The sequence below is a fragment of the Podarcis cretensis genome (assembly GCF_951804945.1).
Source record: "Podarcis cretensis genome assembly, chromosome: 6".
Lineage (NCBI taxonomy): Eukaryota > Metazoa > Chordata > Lepidosauria > Squamata > Lacertidae > Podarcis > Podarcis cretensis.
The window spans coordinates 71,774,697-71,799,548 of record NC_137175.1 but is presented as its reverse complement, the minus strand read 5'-3'; the positions used below and the strand labels follow the sequence as shown (position 1 = coordinate 71,799,548).

Here is a 24,852-nt window from a genome sequence, read left to right as displayed (position 1 = left end):
AACCTGTCCCCCTCCAGGTGTTCTTGGACCACAATGCCCAGTGTTCCTCACATACTGAGGCTGGGGGAAGTTGGGTGTTCACCCCCCCCCCCTGGTGTGGTCTTTCCTGTGCCTCCTAGGCTGGCTTGCTGCCCTCAAGTGGAGGGGAGGATGTTCTCCCCTCAACAGCAGTGAAGGACCTTTTGTGTGGGGAAACGAGGGAGCTATCTGTCTGCGTAATAATATGCCGATGCAACGCCCGATACTGGTAATACCAAAGTGGCCGTATTACCTGTTGCTGGGTCGTCCTCCAACACGCTTGCAAATGTTTAAAAATCTTACACTGAGTTTATTTTTACAACAACCCTGCAAGCAGACCCATTTATTTCCATTGTGCAGATGGGGGAGCTGAGGCATAAGAACAGAAGAAACTTGCTGGATCAGGCCAAGGGCTAACAGCGGCGGCAGACAGGATGCCCACGGGAAGTCTGCAAGCAGGACTTGAGCTTGACGGTTCTCTCCGCACTCGTGTTTCCCAGCAAGTAGCCATGGTGCTTAGCAGCTGCTGGCAGCCTTGCCTTCCATGAATTAAAGGTAAAGGTAAAGGTACCCCTGCCCGTACGGGCCAGTCTTGACAGACTCTGGGGTTGTGCGCTCATCTCACTTAAGAGGCCAGGGGCCAGCGCTGTCCGGAGACACTTCCGGGTCACGTGGCCAGCGTGACATCGCTGCTCTGGCGAGCCAGAGCCGCACACGGAAACGCCGTTTACCTTCCCGCTGGTAAGCGGTCCCTATTTATCTACTTGCACCCGGAGGTGCTTTCGAACTGCTAGGTTGGCAGGCGCTGGGACCGAGCAGCGGGAGCGCACCCCGCCGCAGGGATTCGAACCGCCGACCTTTCGATCGGCAAGTCCTAGGCGCTGAGGCTTTAACACACAGCGCCACTTCAAATGAGTGGTCATAACTTCTCATCAACTTTCCGGTAAGTAAAAGTAGGATCTTGTACATGGAGTCATGGCAGATCTATTTCCCTTTGCCCCACATGGACCTGCGGAGACCCTCAACCGGCTCCACCTTTTGCTTCTCAAACTATTTTCTCTGGGCCACATGCTCAGAATAAAAATTTGCTCTTGCCACACGAAACTTATTTTATTGATAAGAAACACACTGAAGAAAAAACAAGAACAACTCCTGGCAGGGCTTGATTTATAACACAGAACACAACTACTTTATGACATTCAAAAAGTACAGCTACATAAGAACAGTAACCATTCCCAAAATATAATCATAAATGAGCATCTTGCTTATGTACTGTAAGTATGTATGCAAACTCAGTGCAAGGTGTGAGCTTGCTTTTGCAGCGTAATCTCATTTGTATTAGGTATAATTTGAGAAAGACAAACTCTTCTCATCAACACAAAGAAGCCTTTCTCTTTTCTGATCTTTCCTATCTGTCAGAGTTGAAAATCGCTGTTCACAACAGCATGTAGTGGAGAACTGCAGAAAAATAGCCAATGCTCTTTGAAGAAAGGCTTGGAGATTGTGGTTGTATATCTCTCCCCCTCACCCACCCCAGTTATTGCTATGCTATGCTATACTGAAACGTTTAAATGTTTTTGGATTGTCTTTGAATCTTCCTGAGCCACTTGCCATCATCTCCTTCGCCTGCCACACCCTTTGAGAACCACTGCCCTGGGCTCTAGCTATCAAAGGCAGAGGAGCCTCCCCAGAAAAAGGGAGAAGAAAGCTAAGCAGCCTCGCGGCTAAGCCCAATTCCCTGCCCAAGGGAGGCTCACTGAGGCTCGCGCATAGTAGGTGCCTTAGAGGGGCCAGTTAAAGGGTTAATTTCCAGGCGAAGGAGGGGAGAGGGAGAGGCGCTCGCCCCGCCCCTGCGCGTGGGGAGGGGAGGAGGTGCGCGGGGTAAAAGAAAAAAGAAAAAAAAACTTCGCCTCTCCTGTTGTTCTCCGACGTCCTATCCCAGCCTGTGCAGCCTCGGGGCTGGAACGAGGAGGCGGCGGCGGCGGCGGCAGGCCGTGTGCGCGAGGCTCCTGCGAGAGCGCTCAGCCCAGCTGCTGGCAGCAAGGCATGCGCATTGCAGGGCGCCCTCTCACCCCGCTCAGCTATGCCAAATATGTAGTGAGCAGCAGCAGCGAGAGAAGAGAGAGCGAGCGGACCATGGGGCGCTCCTGCCAGCCGGGCTCCGGGCTGCCGCGCTCGCCGTCTCCCTCAGGGGGACCCTTGCGCGCAGCAGCGGCGGCGGCGGCGCCCAGCAACTAGCCCCCAGGCGGAGAGAGGCGACGACCAGTGCCAGGCATGGCTGACCCTCTGCGCAGGACCCTCTCCAAGCTGCGGGGCAGGCGGGCGCAGCGAGGGGCGGCGGGGGAAGCCGCCGGGCACCCCAGCGGAGGCGGCGCCCTTCGAAGCCGAGCCCAGCAGAATCTGGCGCGCCCGGGAAGCGGGGCGCCGGGCGCGCTCGGCAGCGGCGGGGTCTTCGCGCCCCACCTGGAGGAGCCGGAGGCTTGGTCCCAGCGGGGGAAGGCGGCAGCGGCGCCTGAGGAAGAATCCCCCGGAGCCCGCCTTGGCCCGCCGAAGAACCGCGTGGAAGGGAGGCGGCAGCTGCCTCCGCCGAGCCCGCCGGGGCTCCGTGCGCCCCCGCCGGCGGCCGAGCTCTGCTTCTCGTCGTCGTCGTCGTCGTCGTTTTTCCCCCGGGGGGAGGACTCGGGCTCTGCGCTGGAGCGGGGCGGCGGGAGCGAGGAAGAGGACTATTACGACAACCACAGCCTGCCCGGATGGAGCTGCCCCAAATTGGCGTGCCGGGCGCAGGGGGACGCCGACGGCAGCGTGGCCCTTGGCGGCGGCCCCTCCGAGGCCCAAGAGAGCGCGGGCCGGCTTCGCAGCCAGCTGCAGGAGGCTTATTACCTGCTGATCCACGCCATGCACGACCTGCCCCCGGCCAGCCCCGTCGTCCGGGCCCGCTCCCCGCAGCCCCTTGCCCACCCGCTGCCCTTCTCCTCCTCGGCTGGGAGGAGCCACGATGCCTCAAGCTGGTCTTTCCCGCGCGGGGACGGGTCCCCGCCGTCGCGAGCGCCCGATTCCGGCTCCCAAGGCTCGGGCAGGGCCCCCGCCTGGCGCCGGGGCATCAGCAAGAGCTGGGAGAGCCTCCCCGCTGCCCAGCCGCCCGCCAGACCGCCGCCCTTGCGGAGGTGCAGCAGCGACGGCGCGCTCGGCCCCTCGCCCCGGGGCCACCTGCTGCAGCGGCCGGGCGCCAGGCGGGGACTAGGCTGCTCCGGCCACAGCAGCTGCGAGCCAAGCCCCGGCAGCCGGAGCGCGGGCGAGGGACATCCGTCGGCGCTGCCGCGGGACGACCTGGGCCGCTTGCTGGGCTCGGAGCTGTGCGCCGCCCTGGGCGAGGCGGTGGCGCTGAAGGGCGCGGCGGAGCCGGCGGCGGAGGGGGGCGGCGGCAGAAGCCACGTGCGCCCTCCGGCAGGCACCCACGGCGGCCCCTGCAAGCCTCCCGCCGTGACGGTCCGGAAGCTGCAGAAATGGATGTACAAAGGACGCCTCCTCTCTCTGGGCATGAAAGGCCGCAGCGAGCCAGCGAGGGCTTCGTCGTCTTCGTCTCCCGCAAAAACATCCAGGACCTGCGGGCCACCTCTGGGCAGAGAAGAGGGGCCGGCAACGCCGCCTCCTGCCCCCTTGAGGGGTCAAGGTGGAAAGGGCCTAGGATCCCCTTCAGACCAAAGAATCTTGCTGACAGGTAATGATTTTTGTGACCACTTCCCCCCTCCTCACTTTCCCATGGTTGGAGGTATGGAAGCCTCCCAAAAGTTGCTCTGTTCTTTTTCTTTTCTTTTATGGACAGTGCTTTTAACAGCTGCTTGATAGAAAGAAAACACTTCAGTGCAGTTTGCCTCACCCTTGCATCCCTTGCACCCTTGCATTTGGGAAAAGCTTCACTTGGCTGAATTGCTTTCAGGTGCAGGAGACTTGCCTTTTGTTTATTTTAATTAAGGAGCAGGCCTATTCCAAGCCTCACCTGCTCTGCTGCATTCTGCTAAAGGCAAAATAGTCTCCATTTCTGGGCTGGATGGAGTATACAACTAATGCTTACGGCATGTGAAGCTTGTTGACTACTCTCTGTAGTATTGCATAAAAATAGCAAGTTTGCCATAACAGGCATGCAGAGTGCTGAGAAAGAGACAAGGCTTTCGTAAAGTTTGCCTGCCAAATACTAATTTGCAAGTGGTGTGTGGGATTCACATGAAGGGAAAACACACACATGCACAAAAATTAGGTCACTTGTGTTTGCAGACCAGAACAAGTAGGTTAGTTAAAGGAAAGGAGAGTACATGTAGAATAGGAAGAAATACTGTACAGTAACCATAACTTCTCCTTATTCCAGTGCGCAAGCTGGAATTTTTTTTAAAGCTTTTTTACATCTCACTTATTTCATTGGGAGAGTTAAGCAGTTGCATACATCTCCCCCATTCAAATTCAGCAAAACTTAAAAAATCTTGCCTTTGGCTCTGTTGTATTCTGCCATTAAAATATTAATTAAGGGGGGGAGGGGAGGAAAGGCATAATGCTTCTGAGCCTCGATTTCTCCAAAGGTAAGTTGTGGGGAGGGCTTTTCCGCATCAAATATCTCTGCAGGTGGAAAGCTGGCATAGCAAGGAGAGAGGTTCCATCCTAACATTTACCCTTGCATGCTGTTTTTCATGTGCAGGGAGCTTATTTTAGGCTGGGAGAAGAATTGAAATATTGAGGACTTGCCACATTGGCAGCATTTGAGCCTGGTGCAGCAGTGCAACCCCTTTCTCTGGTGTAAGAAAGCCTTGAGGAGGACCCTACCTGGCACAGTGCTACTCTAAATGCGATGGGGAGGAGCTGCCTTGTAAACAGTCCTCATTTTACCCCAAGTTGCAGAGCAAAGAGTTGCCCAGTAGCACTTCCCCTGCTGTGAATACAGTGTGAAAAGTCATCCTTAGTCTGGAACTATTTCTCCTCTCCCCCCCCCCCCCCGCCAGCAATTTGTCTCTCTCCGCCCCAGTTACTGTTTTAAATTGTAACCTCTGTGTGAAATCTTAATGGACGTGTGACACTTATTAACCATAAATGTTTAGTTACTTTGAGTACAAGAAGTATCGTGGAAAATACTTCTCTTTTTTTTATCTCTCCCTCCCACCCCTGAAATCTCTGCCCAGTGGCAGGTTCACAAGTACACTTCACAATTCTGGTGACAAAACAAAAACAGGGGGGAGTGGGGGGGAAAGCACAGTGGGGTGGGGAGGAACATGTTAATGTTATCTGGTCAAGCACCACTGCCTCATTTATTTCTATTGGCCCTGAGGGGGTGAAACATTCCCAGAAGGGTTGGCAAATCAACATGGATGCTTCCAGAAAAATGCCTCCCTTTTATACATTAATCTCGCAACGTGTTGCTAAACCGTGTTAATAGCTCACTTATTAAAGTACCCGTATATGAAGTAAGCTTTCAGTTTCTAGGTCCCTTGGTGTTTAATTTCTCTATAAAGTCCACATTATTGTAGATAGTCCAGTATTGTATGTAGAAATGAGAAGCTACAGATTCGAATAATAGTAATAGAAATGATGATGATGATGATAAATACTTGGAAAGTGCTTAATTATCTTTTTCTGGGCAAGCCTATAGTAAGTTTCCTTTGTGAAATACTTCAAGTTCATCAGAACATTGGGTTGGATCCAAATTGAGTCATGCTTAGAGCAGCCCCATTGAGTTATTTATTTAGAAGATTTTAGAAATGCTTAATCAAAGAGCTTTCTAATTTAAATGGGTAGCTTAGTAGTTTTGATTGGTTTATCCTAAGGGGAGATACAGTCCTTTTCATCTGTTAAACCTGTCTTTGGCCCTCTGTGTTGTTCTGGACCATTTTCTGCTGTATTGCTCTCTGCTTAACATCCAAGAAACAGTACAGCTCAATAAATCCTATACTGTATTACCCTATCTAGTTCGTCAAGACAAAAAAGTGCAGGGAGAGACAAATATTAAAGATGCTAGTATGAGGGAAGATGGCACCCACCTTAAATCAGCTGTTGTGTTCTGTACTAAATCAAAGGCACCCGCCACAGTGCCCAGGTCACACACAAAAAATCAGTACTTAACACACCACTGACCACATTCTGTGACAATTAAAGAAAGATCTGTGTACCTGCTATGTCTTTAAAGCACATTCTTTCACTCACAGTAATTCTGGGCACTGTAGTTTATTCCTCACAGAGATGCAATTTCTAGCAATTCTTAAACAGCAGTGCCCAGAATTTATTGAGGAAAGTAATGCATCTTGCATGTACTCTAAAGGTACAATGTGTGCACAGCTGATTGAAAGTATTTCCAAAACAGACAAATTCTGTATGTCAGTGTAGGCCAATGGTTCTCAAAGTGGGTGATACCGCCCCCTGGGGGGAGGCACTGGAATGATGGGGGCGGTAGTAACCTCGGGTGCAATTGGGATGGGACATTGAATAAAAATAAGGGGGCAGTGGAAGCATGAAGAGAAGAAAATTTTGAAAAACTACATGTTTCATCCGTTGTTTACAACTACATCTTTATTTACTATGTTGTAGAACATAGGTAGAAATATAGATACATAAAAGAACACAAATTTGCCACTGCACCTTTCTGTAAAGAAGGTAGATTTTCTGGGGGGTGCTGGGTAATGTTTTGTTTTGTTTTTTTCCTGAAAAGGGGCCAGTAGGTCAAATAAGTTTGGGAACCTCTGGTGTAGACTGAGGCATGCTTCCTCGTAAGCAAGCCCCATGGTGTTCTGCGGGATTTACTTCCAGGTAATAAGATCACACAATTCAAAGACTACACAGGGTTTGAATATGTTTTCTCATTGCATCTTAGCACCCCCCGCCCCCCACCTTAAATAACTTCTAATTAGGATTGCTGCAATAAATCTACAGGATCGCTGTGGTGCTTTGCCCTTGTTAAACTTGCTTCTGCTGTTGTTGTAAACTAGACATAGCCTTAGGTCTAGTTTGTACATGTGTGATTAATGTTGAGTAGCTATGGATATGAGTTATGTGTTGAGAATCTGCTCTCCGGAGGGCTGTTAGCTTTCCTAACTTGTCCCTAATGGAGGAGGGAAAACTTGCCCTTTTAATATAGGGTGGACACTTGTGAATTGCTTCATGGTCCTACAAACACAGAGATGTGTATCTTGCTAAGGTGCTCAGTTGTAAAGAAACAGACTGCACAGGAAAGGGAATTTCAGCAAGTGCTCCTGTCAAAATTCTCATTTCTACGGGGCAGTTAAAGAGAAGGGAGTCTCCTCCTCCTCTGCAAATGTTGCCCCCAGGGGCATTTCATGGCAACTGGCCCCCAGTACCCTCAAGTGGCCCATTCTCCCACAGCCATGGCTGTGATCAGTCTAGATCTTGCAGGAAAGCCAGAACATTTAACAAAGCTCCAGGATGTCCACTTTAGTGTTAACAGTGCTTGTGTGAAATAGTCACTTGCATTAGCAGGTATCGGTGCTTTTTATAATGAATGAACCAGCTTGTAAATTAAACGTTAATAACTTATTTATTCAAATACTCCTCTTTAACAGTGTGTGGTCTCTAATCTTAACTGAAAGAAGCAGTTGCTTTTTAATACAGTTTCTTTCATGTTTTAACTTTTCCACATAAGTGTGTGTGGAATAGCTTCAGTGGAAAATGCTTTTCGAGGGTGCCTCTCCCCTCCCCAGTTTTGTTTTAAGTTCTGTTTTAGGATTATGCCTGGTTTAAAGTTTCATTGCTCTAAATCCTCCTAGATTTATTGCAAAACACTGCTTCAGAAAAATATAATTAGCCAGAGCATTCTAAGTATTGGTTGCACAATGGTACTACATTCTGTGTATTGTTTTACAGACATGGGAAGGTAAAAATGCACATAATTACAAGGTGCCTGTTAATTGTACAGACTTGAGTAGTCACAGGAAAAGAAAAAGACTTACTCCAGAAATCTGGGTTGAGATGTAGGAATGCTTCTTGCCCCATACAGGGGCGGACTTTAGCCTTTCAGATTTTGAGTAATAACAAAATATATAAACCAACATAGCGAGTGATTATTATTAGTAGTAGTATTTTAACAAAGAACTTACCCATTTGCGTTTTTAAAAATAGGTAGAATGAATCCTGTCTGCTTGAATAGGTTGTATGGAGGCATGGGTAAAGTTAAATGAAGTCAAGTTCTATTCTGTTCTTGGTCGTAATCCCGAGTTTGATTGGCTGATGGGAAATGTTCTGCCTAATGGCTTCATTTGTACAATTTTATTTTGCCTAATAACTTTAAATGTTAATTTGTTCCATAGGAGACAGTAACACAGCGAAACTTTTCTTAAACCCCGCTTCCATGTTCTAGTAAAATTACAGGATTTTCCTAGTTACAGATAGGTAGCCGTGTTGGTCTGCCATAGTCAAAACAAAATAAAAAAAATCCTTCCAGTAGCACCTTAAAGACCAACTAAGTTAGTTCTTGGTATGAGCTTTCGTGTGCATGCACACTTCTTCAGATACTAGGATTTTCCTAGTGAGTATTTGTTTAGCATATGGACTATTGGGAGGCCATGATGGTAGCCCAAGCCAAGTCCCAGAAGGATGAAAGAATCTGAACTAGTCAAGAATCTGGTCCCTTGGTGGGCCATGATAGCTACATTATAACATGCTCCCTAACTTAATGTTTATCAAGCAGTGTCTGATATTGGGGTGGGGGTGGGGTAGATCCTTTTCTCGCTGTGTCTGCACACTTGGAATGTGATGCATGTTCAGACACGACTGTCCTACCATTTGTAGTTACTTCAAGATTTTTATTGCTGTCGGATCTGTGCATCTGGTCATATTTGAATATTTAGCCATCAAAATATACAGCCTCCCCCTCCCCGTCCGCCATCCCTGTTGTATATTGAAACTGTGTAGAATGCCTGTATGCTGAGCTATGCCTGTATATGGATATAATGTGTGTATAATGTATAGCTACAGAGTTTATGTAGTTTTTTTATTTAAAAAAGGGGGAAAGTAAAATCAAGGGAGTTCTGTTTCCATCAGAGCTTTACCTTTATGTCAGCCTTTGCCAACCTGGTGCCCTCCAGATGTTTTGGGCTGCAATTTCCATCAGCCCCAGCCAGTAAAGCATGCTGAATGGGCTGATGGGTTTTTTAGTCCAAAACTCTTTGGAAGGGCACCAGGTTGGCTGCTTTACGTCTATGAAACAGAAGCTTTTTTCAGGCTTTCTGGACACTTGCAATGTGCTGCTGTAGACCACCCCACTCCCCAATTTCAATTTGCTCTCTCTGTTTCCCTCTTCCCCATCCTTTACAGATTTGATTGAAACAGTGTACATACCGTCGGTGAGCAGAAGAGAACTTAAGAACTTCAAATCCACCGAAGTCGCTGAGTGCAGGCCTCGGATTGCCAGCATCACCGTGTCCAAGAAACGTAACTGGCTACATCAAAGTTCTCCAAGGGTGCCCAGTTTGGAAAAAGGAAACTCGTATAAGAAAATTTCAAGAGAAACGCACCAGAGACAGAAATCGCCCAGCCCATTGCTTGAGCCGAAGATGCCTCACCTTTTCCCCAAGCTTCTAGGGCATGAAAGCCCTAAAAGAAGAATGGGTTGCGTACGAGCTGTTGAGAATGGGGCAAGCTCTTTGGCACGGCAAAACTGTACTTTAGATTTTGGGGATGATAACGATGCAGATGATGAAGGAGAAATATGGTACAACCCTATCCCTGAAGACGATGAGCCCAATTTCCCTGGTTGTAATGCTGACCATTTGGACCCTCAAGCCATTAATTGCAAGGTGCCTTCTGGGAATGACTTGGTTAAAGTCGTAAGGCCTAACGAAGGCCTCGCACACGTCCTAGACTGTGTCGGAAACACTCTGCCCAGGGAAATTTATGAAGTAGATGCTGTACATTCCATGGAACATTTGCAAGTACACAAACAAAAGCCTACGTGCAGTATTCAGACTGGGTTTGCAGTGGAAGATAGCCCTACATTAAAAGGTACTGTGGGAGGTAAGAGGAGTGCAAACATTTAACCTACAGCGATGTTGTTAAATATTACATTTCATAAGGTGGTACTAGCTATCATTTTGGGGTAAGCTGAAAGTCCCATTTCTCTGGAAGTTCAAGTCTTACGTAAGCGTTAATTCACTCATACAGCTTGATCAATTCATCTTCATTCAGAAATGAACTGATTTTTTTAACCAGACTTACTCTTTTAGAAAGCTTTAGTTTCACTAGGCCTACTTTAGTTTTCTTCTGTAACGAATTCTGAAACTTTCATTTGCTCATGTAGAAACATCTCTCCCAATCATTCTTCTAGTAGGTTTGCTGAAACACTATTTTCTGCCATGATTGGGAATTAGTTATATCCTACTATATGAGATCTGCCGTTGATTTTTGTTTGCGTAGAACTGACATTTTAATTTTTGTTCAGTTCTTAGAACAAACTATATAACACAAATTGCCCATTACAACTTATTGAACATTTTTCTTAATAGTGCTGTCTATAGGGATACGCCTAACATTGTTTCTAAATTGGCTTTGCTTCTCAGGGTTGTTTTTAAAAAACAAAAACAGAAAACAAGGAGCGAGGAGGGGGGGATTCCATTTTGTGTGTGCTTTTAATTTCTACAACATCAGAGTTATGCTTTTCTTGAGACATACTAGCTATTTTTTGTGGCTTCTACTGAGTTCATCGTAATATATACTTTATTTGCAAGCTGGTGAGGTGTAAATATGACCGCTGTAGGAAATCTACATGCATTTTATGCCATGTTTCATGGATCAATTTCTTAATACATACATAGCTCCCACGAGTATTGGCAGAGGACTTCTGATAGATTAAAGTTCGTTTTTGAATTAAGGGAAATTATATAGAGGCTTTCAACTCACTGAGGAAAATTTGTTGCTTAACTAAATCAAGATTGGTTCATGATTGTGGTGGCTATAATGAACCCTGGTGAAATTGATTGCAAATTTATCCTATACTGTTCCTTGTGTATTGAGTTAATGAATGCAGCCTTGCCTCTGTGTCCATTGAATAGTAATCACATTGAATGCAATAATTGATGAAGAGAGTCCCTGCTGTTACATAATTGGCTTTATTGCTAAGGAGTACTTAGTGATTCTTTTAATCCTGTTAAGGTGTCTACAGTTAATTTCAGTCAAAGCTGAAATGACAGCTCCTCCAGACAAAATTGTCACATAAAGGGCAGCAGGGCAAATCAATTTGTTTGTATGAATGTGTAGTACTGAGTAGCACATGCAGTTACTCTGAAGTGGTATGTAAATGTCTTCATGGCTTTCAATCATAGCTGGTTGTTACTGTCTTCTGCCTAGTGATTTTCTAAATATTTACCCCGCCCCCAAAAGGGATATTCTTTGGGCTGGGGCAGATGCCAGCTTATGTATAGTTTTTATGCTGAGTATTGATTTTGAAATACTTTCCTTGTCCATAATTGACCTGTTTCCATAACAGCACAACAGATATGATTGCTATATTTCCCAGAATACCTTTTAGCAGATCTGGAATATCATCTAATCATCCTTGTTGCCCGTAATGGAGACTAAACAGCTTAACCGTTGCATGCAAATGGAATTTTGTGTAGCACTTCTTCAAGGGGACTTACTAATAAATGTCTTTAATATCTTTCCAGGTTCTGATTTGCACTAAGTATGATTTTTATTGTTACTTTCCTGCAAATCAAGATAGGGCTGCCATAAAACACGACACTCAATATCAAGCTTTGCAACAACGTAGGGGAACTTACCTTTCCTGCCATTGCTCCACATTGCTGACTGTTGCCGATGGGAAAAAACAAAGCGTGATGTTGTCAGGACACGGGATAACTTTTACTAGCCAGTGCAGAAGGGTGAACTTGGCACGGTTGTGCTGTTCACAGCGACAGTTGTGCTTTGTCCATTTTTCATTCAACTCTTCTCCCTGACTTTTAAAACCAGCGAGAGGCAGATGATATACTGCCGCCCCTTTACAAAGAAAGCAACTTTCTCTTCCAACTCTGCATGTATATATCTAAACCTGGCAACAGAACCATCCCTCCTGAAGGGCTACTGAAACAGAAGTCTTGAACTGCGTGACCGCAGAAAGGCTGCATGAGTTGGCTTCTCAGTAAGCATCACATTGTTTAATACTCATCATGCTTTCTAAGTCACTCGCATTTTACTGTCTTATTTTCTTGGTACAGAATTCTCCTGTATGTGCTATGCTGGGTTTTTTTTAACCATTCCAGAATTAAGCAGGACTCTCATAAGAAAAAACAGCAATCCTTAACTGCCTGCCTGCCTGCCATAGAGGAAATCTCTTTTTTAGACAATTGCAAGCTTTCTGAAAATAAGTGTCTCTCTCTTGCTATTTCCATCTTAACTATAGTGTTTGCTGCTGAGGTTTTCCGAGATAATGTTTACTGAATTATACCTAGCATCCTTAAGACTTCCTCAAATCATAAAAAAGGGAGAACAGTATTTTTAGTTCAGGAGGTACTGAAAGGAACATTATTTGCATTCCATCCTGCAGCCAAGTAGTCCATATTTAGATAAAAAAGCTTTCTGTTTTTACCGTAATGCGTTGCCTTTTATATAAGAACTGCAGCTTCAGAGTTTGTAAGGCTTTCTGTATGAATGTGTAGCTGTGGGAGGAGAAAGATAAATATCCCTGCAGACTTCCTTCGAAAACAGAAGGCTGGTGCTTTTGATCACAATTTTATATAGCCAGTTTGCATTAGACCAAATGACAGTGTTCGGTCCAAGACAATAGCTGTATCCGTTTAGTATAACTGGTGGCGGGGGAGCACGGTGAGGAATCTTGAGTATTGACTTCTGGGGTTAATTTGAGTCAGCCTTTCTGCGTCTGAGCAGAGTTGTGTACATGTTGATTTAATTAGGATTGACTTGATGGATTAAATAGACTTCGATTGAGTAGATGAGATGAGATCTGACTTTATGAAGTACAGTGATTCCCATGTGATGCTTGTTGGTCTCTAGCTTTGAAAGAAGTGGGTGTGCGGCTGTGCATTTAATTGCTTTATTGCAGAAGCTCTATAACTTTTTAAAAACTAGGTAACACAAGCTCACGGGCCAACGTGGCTATCTTCACTTTTCGTGTTATCTGCAGAAGGCAGTTTATAATCTTGTGTAGTTCCCCACCTCCACCCCAGGTGTCATATAGAAAAGCTTGCAGACACCTCTGTGCCAAGATGATGAATTTAAACTGACCGCAAAAGCTGCCTTTTCTTTCTCTGTTACTTGTGTTGAGTGTCTGCACACGTATTTATGATGGCAAAAAAACACCAAAGCTGACTTATTGTAAGGCTTTGGGTTTTTTTTTCAAGCGCTTGCTTTTCATTGCAAATATCTGATAATGCACTTGGAAAGAAAATGGGATGTGGCAAAGATCAAGCGGTATTTCTGTTTGTCCCAATGGGAACTGCATAGGTGAATTCTTTATTATATAATAATGGTAAAGGTAAAGGGACCCCTGACCATTAGGTCCAGTTGTGACTGACTCTGGGGTTGCGATGCTCATCTCGCTTTATTGGCCGAGGGAGCCGGCGTACAGCTTCCGGGTCATGTGGCCAGCATGCCTAAGCCGCTTCTGGCGAACCAGAGCAGCGCACAGAAACGCCATTTACCTTCCCGCCAGAGCGGTACCTATTTATCTACTTGCACTTTGGCGTACCTTCGAACTGCTAGGTTGGCAAGAGCAGGGACCGAGCAACGGGAGCTCACCCTGTCGCGGGGATTCGAACCGCCAACCTTCTGATCGGCAAGTCCTAGGCTCTGTGGTTTAACCCACAGCGTCACCCACATCCCCCATTATATAATACTCCTTGATAATTCCATTCTCACTTTCAGAGAGCAGTGTGCATAAAGGACAATATACAGCAAAAGCAAAATACTTGTTCTACAATAGAGGGGGTGTTGGTTGAGAGACTCTGGGAGCAGAACTCGTTCTCTGAAGGACTGGGGGATTGGATTGTGCCAACCAAGGCTTCTTGTAGGGGATGGGCTTCCCTCCCCCCAGATATTTTCCTGCATCCACCCTTTCCTTCCCCATTTTCCTTGGCTGACAGCAGGTGTCCCTCCTTAACCTCATTCTTTCCTGAGCAGCTGGAGACAGTCATACTTGTGAGGTGATAGCCGTTTTAAAACAGCTGCTGCTTCAGGAGGATGGGAGACTAGTGGCTTGAGGTGCATGAGTAGAGTTTCCATTGAGGGAGTGCTATTCTAGCCTGTACTGAAGCTACATTCTGCATTTGTTTCAAGCAAAACAGCAGTCATGCCTTCAAAGCAGAATTAGATTGACTTTGGAACAGTCATATACAGGAGTTTACAACTCATGCGAGAAATACATTTGTGTGTTTCTGTTCAGACTTTGCACATTCAGATATAATCTGATCACTGTTCTGTTCCCCTTCACCTGTGCACACGTTCAACTTTTAGCAAGGTTATGCAATAATTTAGCGAGATTTTACCATAAATTGGGGAAGGTGCAGTTCAGAGGCAGAGGGTCACTGGCTAAATGCCAGTAATGAAAGCAAAGTTTAGCAATGTAAAACAAAATACCAAACTCTCTAGACTGGAGCTTTCCAAACTGTGTGGCGCGACACGTTAATCTGTCAGCTGCAGTGTGTCACACAAACGTTCCCCTTGCTCCTCCCAGGGTTGGAAAGGGATACATTTAACCTCTGTGTTTGCTAGTAGAACTGAATTATTGTGTCATGAAATGATGCATGTCTAAAAAGTGTGTCACCAACATGAAAAGATTGGAAAGCTCTGCTCTAGACCCTGTGTGCGCAGTAAGATAGACAGGGACGCCATCTTGAGAGAGGCTGAGGGCACCCTTTCAATTTTCAAGGAGTGGGCTGGGGCACCTCAATATTCCACAGCCTGCAATAGGCTCTGCAGAGCATCCCTGTGGCTGCGGCGGGCCTTGCGGTCTCCTCCCGCCATGTGATGTCATACACGCATGCTGGGCACCCAGTGCCTGTAACAATAGATATACCGTATTTTTCGCTCTATAGGATGCACTTTTTCACCTCCAAAAATTAAGGGGAAATGTGTGTGTGTCCTATGGATTGAATGCAGGCTCTTTGGCTTCAGCGATAGCAACACGAAGCCCCCGAAGCGCAGACTCTGGGGTTGTGCGCCCATCTCACTTAAGAGGCCAGGGGCCAGCGCTGTCCGGAGACACTTCCGGGTCACGTGGCCAGCGTGACATCGCTGCTCTGGCCAGAGCCAGAGCCAGAGCCAGAGCCGCACACGGAAACGCCGTTTACCTTCCCGCTGGTAAGCGGTCCCTATTTATCTACTTGCACCCGGAGGTGCTTTCGAACTGCTAGGTTGGCAGGCGCTGGGACCGAGCAGCGGGAGCGCACCCCGCCGCAGGGATTCGAACCGCCGACCTTTCGATCGGCAAGCCCTAGGCGCTGAGGCTTTAACCCACAGCGCCACCTGCGTCCCAGAGTGAAAAATACGGTAGTGTTTATTTTAAAAATAGCTTGAACATGCATGTAGGGCCATGAGAAGGCCTGAACCCTCCTCACGGATACCATATGGAAAAGGTATAACCAACTTAGACAGCTTAGCAACAGAGATTTCTCTGGCATCTACATGTGTAATAAACGGATGCCACGCTGCCAGGAAGAATTCCATTGCTGCCCATTCAGTGTCATTTGTCACACTAACAAATTTGGGTGAGGGGAGAGAAAAGGACTGAAGCCACCAGAAGTTAGACGGGAAAACGTCAAGAACGTTAAGATTGACTTCTCAGCTGTAATGAAGCCGAGGAAAGTTTTCTAATATCTTGGCTGGCTTTCCTAAGCCTTTGCCAGAGGCTTCTGACAGAAAGGGAAGATTGATGTTAGCAGGCAAAAGCATGGCACTGATTACTATAGAAGGCTCCAGAGCAGGCCACCAGTGGGTCTACGCTGCGATTTGCAGTACAAGATAAAGATAAAGATAAATTCTTTATTGTCATTACACAAGTGCAACATTGCACAAGTGCAACGAAATTGGATGCCATCCCTTAAGGGAAGCCTTTGTCCGGTTTTATCAAACACCGCATTTCTTGCGAGCTGCTTGCCAGAAAAGCACAGCAGGCGTGCTAGAAATAGTCTGTTCCCTGCAAGGAAACAGCTTCAACAGAAGCGTAGCAACTGGGAGAAACAAGAAGATTCATTGAGGCGTTTGGAAAACAGACTTTGTGCAGCATTGTATTCTTTTAACTTTTTTTTTTTTTTGGTCTTTTTTTAAAAAATGAAGCTCCTTGTGAATTCGTATCTGGGAAGAGAATTATTCAGCTTCCTGAAGGATTTTGATGAACTTTAACTTGTTGAGTTTCTTCCAGTAGCACCTTAAAGACCAACTAAGTTAGTTCTTGGTATGAGCTTTCGTGTGCATGCACACTTCTTCAGATACCCGTGCACACGAAAGCTCATACCAAGAACTAACTTAGTTGGTCTTTAAGGTGCTACTGGAAGGAATTTTTTTTGTTTTGACTATGGCAGACCAACACGGCTACCTATCTGTAACTGTTGTTGAGTTTCGTTTTCTAACTTGAAACGTGGCATGGGTATTGAAGAATCATGCCTGCTTTGTCCTGTGTGAGTAGGCAACAGGTTTGGTATTTCTAAGCAAAGTGCATTAAAGATGTGTAGTACATAGTTACCAGTAGAAATACTTGGTGCGTATTTTTTTTTTAATAAAAAAGGGAGGGAGGAAATCATTTTGTATTATAGTGTTGTTTAAACATTCATTTTATTTTTCCTTCAAGCAGGAATTTTTATCACCGGAAGTGAGAATGCAGTGTGACTATTTGAACTTTTTGCTGCTGTGACTGATGGAAGTACTTCCTCAGTCCCTCTTCTCATTGTAGGTTAGGAAGTGATGGCCTAGAGGTTCAGTCTGGTCCCTTTTGCGTAGACTAGGAAACTAAGGAAACTCTTCTTGTTATGAATCCTAACCTAACTGCTTTCTAATGACCTTTGCATGTGTCTTGCAGTGAGCAGCCGCTATACATCATAAGTAAAGGGATAAACTGAATAATATTTCACCTGAGTCTCTCTTGGCATGAGAGTAGTTTTTTGGGCAATGCTAATGTTATTGAATCTTCAATTCTTATTCTGTCCAAAATATGGTCATTGCTAAAATTAGATAAATAGGCATTTGTTAACCTATTGGTCTATGAAAGGCTCATGAGAGAATTTTGTTAGTTTTGGAAGTATGCTGGCTTCTTAGGTGTATGGGATTTTTGGATTGGGGCAGTGGTGGTGGAAGGGTTCTTTGTAACGTAATCACATGTACACTCAATAGCTGCTGGTCCAAAATATCCAGATGAAATAACTTTGTAGTGGAGCAACTGTCTTGTTAACAGCTTCTTGTGAAGTCGCAGCCTCAGTAGAGTCTGCTTTGATAACAAAAATTAGGAAGTGGTTTAGCAGATACTGCTAAAGAGAAACTGTCAGAAAGACAGTAATATACAGTATTCTAGAATATCACCTGACCAGGTCCTATGAATTATGACCAGTTCTGTGAATTCGCCAGTTGTTGTGAATTATGAAAATGTGAATTACGTTTTTGATATAGCTCTGTAAATCCAAAGAGAGAAAATCGAAATAAAGCCACTGTTTTTCTCTCTCAGTTTAGAGAGAGTGGTTCGCACTAACCATAGTTTAGATTCCAGATTGTTGTTTGAGTTCCCAGCATATGGGCCAACTTTTTTAGAGATACATGCCTGCTTTTACTTTTCATCTCGTCAGCAATCTTGTTTCTTGGTGCAAGAGCTTCCAGAGATAGCATAACAACTATGGTCAGTTCAAAAATTTCGCAGCACAACGGTTAGCTGAAACATATTCTATAGTTTCGGATTCTAGTTTGCTGGCTGTTCTCAAACCATGCTTTGCCAATTGAGACTTTGCACTAAACTGTAACTCACAAGGAGAGCAGGTGCTTTTGTTTTTCATTAACTACAGCTTGTTTTGTCAGAACCCAACAAAAAACATGCATGGTTTATCTTATTTGTTTGGAAAACTTACAGACTGCTAAACATGAGCATAGTGAAGTACAATAGTAAATAAGAGTACTTGCAGGTTCTTTGCTATTTTCTGATTGGATTCAGTCATATACTGGCAAATTCAGCTTGTGAAATCAAAGCTGATTTGGAAGCTTCTTGTGCAACGAAACTGCTTCCTTAAAAGGTAGGACTCTTTCTGATATGGAAAGTGAACGAAAATGCAATGGAAAGTGTGGTATAATTTTTGCTTCATTGCAACGTTTTCCAGGCTCCTTGGGAAAAAATCTAAATGCTGATCATTTACCGGTAATCTTTCTGCAAACAAATCAGGATGAACCCTCAATAAACAGGTCATCTGGAAAAGCCAAGGCAGATAAAAATAATTTTACTGGAGAAATTAGGTGTTAGGAAGCTGGCCTATTTCAGCAAACCATAGTTAAGATTAACCACGGTTTAGAGGTCACATTTCTCCAAACCCTGTAGTTAGTCAAAACAGAAGCCAGAGCTTCCGATCTCCTCCTCAAGACTCACCTAGGCTTACCGTAATAAAGCTTAATTTGTTATGATGCCCTCATGCAACCACAGGATGCAGGGCTCCTGATTAATGCTCAGTTTTTCTTCTCCTGGCTATGATAATTTTTTTTTTTTAAAAAAAAAGAACAGTCATCCTGGATCAGCACGCAAGCTGGTAATCCTTTGTTGAATCCACTGGATGCTTTCTTAATTCCTAGGTGACTATCACCTGGGAGCCAGCAGCTTTCCATGACACACAGAAAGGGGCATTGTGCAAGAAAGGAAGAGAACACTTTAGGGCTTGAAGAAGCAAGGCAAGTTAGAACTGTTAAAAGACTTTCAAAAGCATTCCATCTCCACCCTGCCCATCAGAAGCAGAGGGGGACATGGTTGTTTGACAAGAGGGGGCAAATTACACTGAAACAGAATGCAGCTGTTAAAAAGATGCAAGTTCTAGAGCAAAGTTGGGTCCCCTTTAATTTTCCATTCTTTTCCAGTGGCTTGACCTGCAGACAAGGCACAGGAGTCTTTTTTTCAAATGACTTGCTTGCACAGAGCAGTTGCATCCAGGAGTCTCTTCTTCTGAAAGAAGCTAAATTAACAAGTCTGAGAAGGCAATGCAGAGAGACAAAACAGTACATAACCGGGCAGGGATCGGTTAATTGTTCTGAGGCAGATTCTTAAGGGAAGGATGGGGCAGGTTCCTTGTGTGGTTCTGCTTTTGGCAGAACAAGGCAGAAAAGTACAGTCCATAGGTCAGAGCATGTTGTAGGTGCATCTGATGCTCTGCGTTGTCCTGAATAATACCACACATATCTTTTTCAGGTCCTGGCAAATTAGTAGCTTCTTAAATTAAAGTATCCTTTCCCTTCATTTTTAATATGTCCCTTTCCTCTTTTCCCCACCCCTGCAAAGGTCCTGGGATCTTGTCTGCAAGCAAGTCCGAGATGGGAGCGGCAGAAGGTTCTCCTCCGAGTCCGAACCCTTTGAAGAAAGGTGGTTCGATAAACTGGTCCTTCCCTGACAAAATTAAATCCCCGAGAACGGTGAGGAAACTTTCCATGAAAATGAAAAAATTGCCAGAGCTGAGCAGGAAGCTGAGTGTCAAGGGAAATTCAAGCCATAGTAGCACGGACAATTCTTCGTTGCTTAAGAACAACTGCCAGGTCATAGGTCACGGGTCGCTGCCTTCTTCCGGGAACATCACGGCAGCAGCTAGCAGGAACGTCATAAGCCGGTACCATCTTGACAGCAGCGTGTCCTCTCAGCACAACTACAAAAAGAAAAGCAGTGGCAATTCGAAATCCTTCAGCAAAGGGGGCTACCTCAGCGATGGAGACTCTCCTGAGCTTATAACAAAATCAGGGAAGCACGGCCTCGAAAGCCGGGCTGGGAAAGGAGGAAAGGAAGCATTCCCAAGCAGCAACGGTAGTAAGGCGGAAATAGACATTGACGCTTTCAGGCACTACAGTTTCTCCGACCAACCTAAATGTTCCCAGTACATATCTGGACTCATGAGCATCCATTTCTATGGCGCGGAGGACCTGAAACCGCCAAGGATGGACTCCAGAGACGTCTTCTGCGCCATTCAGGTAGATTCGGTAAACAAAGCGAGGACTGCCTTGCTGACGTGCAGGACGACCTTTTTGGACATGGATCACACTTTCAACATAGAAATAGAGAACGCCCAGCATTTGAAATTGGTGGTCTTCAGTTGGGAGCCCACACCGAGGAAAAACCGGGTCTGCTGCCATGGGACGGTGGTCCTCCCTGCTCTTTTCCGGGTGACGAAGACTCATCAGTTGGCAGTAAAGCTGGAGCCCCGAGGTATTATTTATGTCAAGCTGACCCTCCTGGAGCAGTGGGAGAATTCTCTCAATGGACTAGATGGAGAAAGAGAACCGGTAATGTTTGGAGTAGATGCTCGGAAGGTTGTGGAGAAGGAAAACGTAGGCTTGATGGTGCCCCTGTTGATGAAGAAGTGCATTATAGAGATTGAAAAAAGAGGCTGCCAGGTAGAGTTAATTAAAAAATAACAACCACTGCATTCTTCTGCATTTAATTTTTGCTGCTTAGAGCATTACCCTTATTTATTTACTTTTGCTATAAATAATGTTGCCTTTGTTGGATGCACCATATCCTTCACTTCTTTAGTTTGGGGTAGTACACCTGCATCGCAGTGGGATGAAAGCTGCTCTCTCCTGCTCTTTTCAGTCATGGAGACATGATGTGTTTGTATGATACAAGAAGTGGAGGGATAAAAGCAGTCTGTGCCTTCTGGAACGCCAACAAATCTATTGTGGGTCTAAGTTTCCCCTGGCCTCAGGAACTTCCAAACCTGGAATATGGAGGTAGTGAAATTAATTGGGGGTTTTTTTTGTGCTATTCTGAACAAAACTGAACAAACAAAACAGCTAGTTTTTACTGTCCCAGTGTGGACGATGAAGTTGTAGTAAGCAGTTTTGATGGATAGATTCCTCACAGGTCAAGTTTAAATGTTTTATTGCTTTTATGGGAATTAGAGTCATCACATGATAAGCTGAGAGCATGTAATTCCTATCAGAGGTTATTGCGTCCTCTGGTCATAATGGGATTATTGAATTTCCAAGAGTGGAGAGAGAGAGAGATTTCTCTCCCTGTGGCTTATTTATTAAGCCTTTTATGGGTTCCTAATAAAGGAGCCTTTGGGGCAATTTTCTAAACAACTTTGCTACATATAGCCTAAAGACGATTTTGCCTACTGGCTGACTATCTCTCTATGTAGAAAGCATTCATTGCCTCCAAAGAAGCAAACTGATGTCCTTTGTAATTCTCAGTTTCAACTTATTTTATCACCTGATAGTAATTTCCAGGCTTCCAACAGTTTGACTCCACCCCCAAGGCACACTCCTCCATTGTCTCCCGAGACAGATGGATGCCAACAATATTAATTTATTTCGTTATATCTCTGGCAGAGTACTCCATAGAATATTGATAACCGTTATGTCTTTTTTTGGCGAAAAACTAGTACTGCGTGCCAATGATACAATCTGCATGTCTCTCAGCACCTTTGGGGTCTTGCATGAATATCTTGATGCTTCTACTGGGCTTACTGAAAACTGTGTTTGTGCTTGGTATTTAACTTACAACCTTAGTATTCCTTAGGTGGCAAACCTGTGCCATGTTGTAAGGTTATGATTTTGCTTCTAGGTTGTAGGCCTGTACCGTTTATGTGGCTCAGCAGCCGTCAAGAAAGAGCTTCGCGAGGCATTTGAGAAGGATAGCAAAGCAGTTACCCTCTGTGAAACCCAGTACCCAGATATAAATGTGATAACAGGTAAAGAAAATTTAAAACCTTGATATTTTTTTAAAGGAAGAATATGCTTAAAATGTCTGTCAATGTCAATGTGAAAATTATTTTCATTTTGGTAGTCTACAATTGGAGCCATAGATATCATTACAGTGGTACCTTGGTTGTCAAACTTAATCCGTTCCGGAAGTTTGTTCAAGTCCCAGAACCATTCGGAAACCAAAGCGTGGCTTCTGATTGGCTGCAGGTGCTTTCTGCGCTCAATCGGAAGCCGCGGAAGCTGTGTCGGATGTTCGGCTTCCAAAAATGTAGTATCAAACAGAGAATTGCTCAGATTGTCCTGCAAGTTTGGCTTAAAGGTAAAGGTAAAGGGACCCCTGACCATTAGGTCCAGTCGTGACCGACTCTGGGGTTGCGGCACTCATCTCGCTTTATTGGCCGAGGGAGCCAGCGTACAGATTCCAGGTCATGTGGCCAGCATGACTAAGCCGCTTCTGGCGAACCAGAGCAGCGCACGGAAACACAGTTTACCTTCCTGCTGGAGCAGTACCTATTTATCTACTTGTACTTTGACGTGCTTTCGAACTGCTAGGTTGGCAGGAGCAGGGATCGAGCAACAGGAGCTCACCCCATCTCGGGGATCCGAACCGCCGACCTTCTGATCGGCAAGCCCTAGGCTCTGTGGTTTAACCCACAGCGCCACCCAAGTTTGGCTTAGGGTGGAACAAATTTTATATATTTTGACTTATTTTGCTGCTGGAATTGTCCTCCCCAGGTAGTTTTCAGGGGTCACAAAGCCATGGGAATACTGGAGATTTTAGAGCTGCTTTAGGATTTAGCAACAAGGACAACTTTTATGACATCGAAATTGCTTATCTTGGGGGGTATTAACTGCACATTGCATGCTGGTGCCTGTTAACAGTCTTGTCTAAAAGAGCAAACTGGAGGGGAATTTAGGTCAGAGACGTGAGGGGGAGAGAATGAGCCCTTAACCCTTTCCTCACACATCATCTTGCTACTTCAGTTCAACCTCCAATTGTTAGCCCCACAAGGTTCAAAGTGTGTGTCTACTAGGGCCTGTTTGACTAAATTGTATTCTGAGTCTAGGCAGTGCTGCACCTGTCCATTATTAGTTCAGCAAAAATTGCTGAAATAAAATATAGCAATTCTGAGTGTCTTCTCTGGTGTAGATGAATCGGAATACCTTGCTTGGACTGTCTTGATTCATCTCTTGAAATCTCTGATTAAGCTTTCCCCTCAGCTGAATAAAAATGCTCATGGATTCCTTTTTATGGAAAATTCCTCTTTGTGCTCCTTTTCCATCTTGGATGACAGCGAGCCTCAAGTGTGGAATTTCCTGTGGGATGGACAGTTTCAAGCAACGCCATCTGAATTACAGCCGTTTTGAGAATAGAATGTCTCTTTCAATCTTGTCTCTCTTGATTTGAGCTGCTGCGGCTGCTCTGCTTTCATTTGTGTGCACAGGCTAGGCTTTGTAGCACTGTGCAGTAATGAGAACATAGAAGACTCAGGTCAATAGTCCCATCTAGTCTAGCATTCTGTTTCCCAACATAAGTAAGGCAGAGAGGTCTCGGAAGCTTGCAAGGAGGGCAAGAAATCAGTAGGTCTTGCCTGTTGTGTTTCCCCAGTATCTAGTATATAGAGGTACACTACCTTGTAACGTGGAGGTTTCGTTTAGCAATCATGGCAAACAGCTGCTCATAGACCTATTCTGCATTAATCTGTCTAAAACGTGGAACGCATGAACAGTGGTCGGAGATGATGGAAGTTGTAGTCCAACAACATCTGGGGTGGGATCCACAGGTTCCCCACCCCTGGTATAATGCTTCTTTTAAAATAGCCACCTAGGCTAGCATCCATAGCATGATTATATATTACATTTAAATGTGGTTTTGTTTTTGAGCATTGGTGAAAATTCCAGTTACAGTCATACTTTAGATCTCAAATGCCTTGGCTCCCGAACAAATCGGCTCCCAAACGATCGAATCCTGGAAGTGAGTGTTCCAGTTTTGAACCATTTTCAGAAGCCGAACATCTGCCGTGGATTCCGATTGGCAGCAGGACGCTCCTGCAGCTAATCAGAAGCCATGCCTTGGTTTTCAAATGGTTATTCTGTTCAAGAACTAAGGTACTATTGTACTTCAACTCTCCAGCAAACATTGCAGTGCCTGTATCTTTCATTTTGGTGGTAGCCCTTAAAAAAACAAACAAAAAACTGTTCCCCAGCTAATGACAAATTCCAATAATGCCTGGATCAAGTTGAGTGTGTGACTGCTGAATGGTTAATCTTTAAAGCCCAGTGCAAGGGTGGTAAGATGTGTGTGTTGTTATTGGGTTCATAAGAATCTGAGCTTTCACTTAAAAAAACAACAAAACAGGACATTTTTTTAGCTCTCGTCGTTAGTCAAAAGCCTAAATGAGCCTCAGCAGCACCTGTTGAAATTACCTGGGAGCTCAGCAGAAACAAAGAGAAATAATAACTCAATGGGTAAAGACAATGCTGTCTGAATGGAGATGTCCACAGGTTCGGGGTACCTGGCATCTCCAGTTAAAAGGAGCAGGGCTGGGGAAATATGCTCCCTGAGACCTTACAGAGTGTTGCCAGCCAAAGCAGACAGCACTGTGGGCTAGCCAGGCCGCCAGCCTGACAGTACGCACAGTGCTGCTTGCCAGCATGTGTTTTAACTCGTAAGCCCTGCAACGCTTCAGATAAGGCCGTGCTATTTGTTTCAATAGATGAGAGCAATAATGGCCATCTGTAACAGAAATCCAAACCGGATGCTTCTTAAGCAAAATCAGAATCCCCTTCTCAGAAGAAGAGTGCTGGTGGACTCGGGTTTTTGAAAGGTTTGTTTGTTTTCGGACAAGATCAGATACAACGAAGCAGGTTTCAGCCGTTTTTGCTTTGCCACGGCAAGGGCGGCACTGCCCTCTGGCGAGGAACCAGATTCCTCCCAGCGTCAAAACTGCAGAGTTGGGTTGAGGCTGT

The 24,852-nt window shown here is 45.3% G+C and overlaps 1 protein-coding gene across 5 annotated transcripts in view; it reads left to right on the top strand.

The window, feature by feature from the left end:
• The first annotated feature begins 1,563 nt into the window (after window positions 1–1,563).
• Window positions 1,564–24,852, top strand: part of SYDE2 (synapse defective Rho GTPase homolog 2) — a 41,338-nt gene continuing 18,049 nt past the window's right edge. For 2 of the 5 annotated variants that reach the window (XM_079981065.1, XM_079981064.1), the window contains exons 1-4: window positions 1,566–3,736; window positions 9,322–10,020; window positions 19,469–20,568; window positions 21,743–21,869. In XM_079981065.1, the coding sequence (XP_079837191.1) occupies window positions 2,293–3,736; window positions 9,322–10,020; window positions 19,469–20,568; window positions 21,743–21,869 (3,370 nt within the window). In that variant the 5' untranslated portion in view covers window positions 1,566–2,292. Of the gene's footprint in view, window positions 3,737–9,321; window positions 10,021–19,468; window positions 20,569–21,742; window positions 21,870–24,852 lie in introns of all 5 variants that reach the window. The other 3 variants (XM_079981068.1, XM_079981066.1, XM_079981067.1) reach the window with 3 other exon arrangements.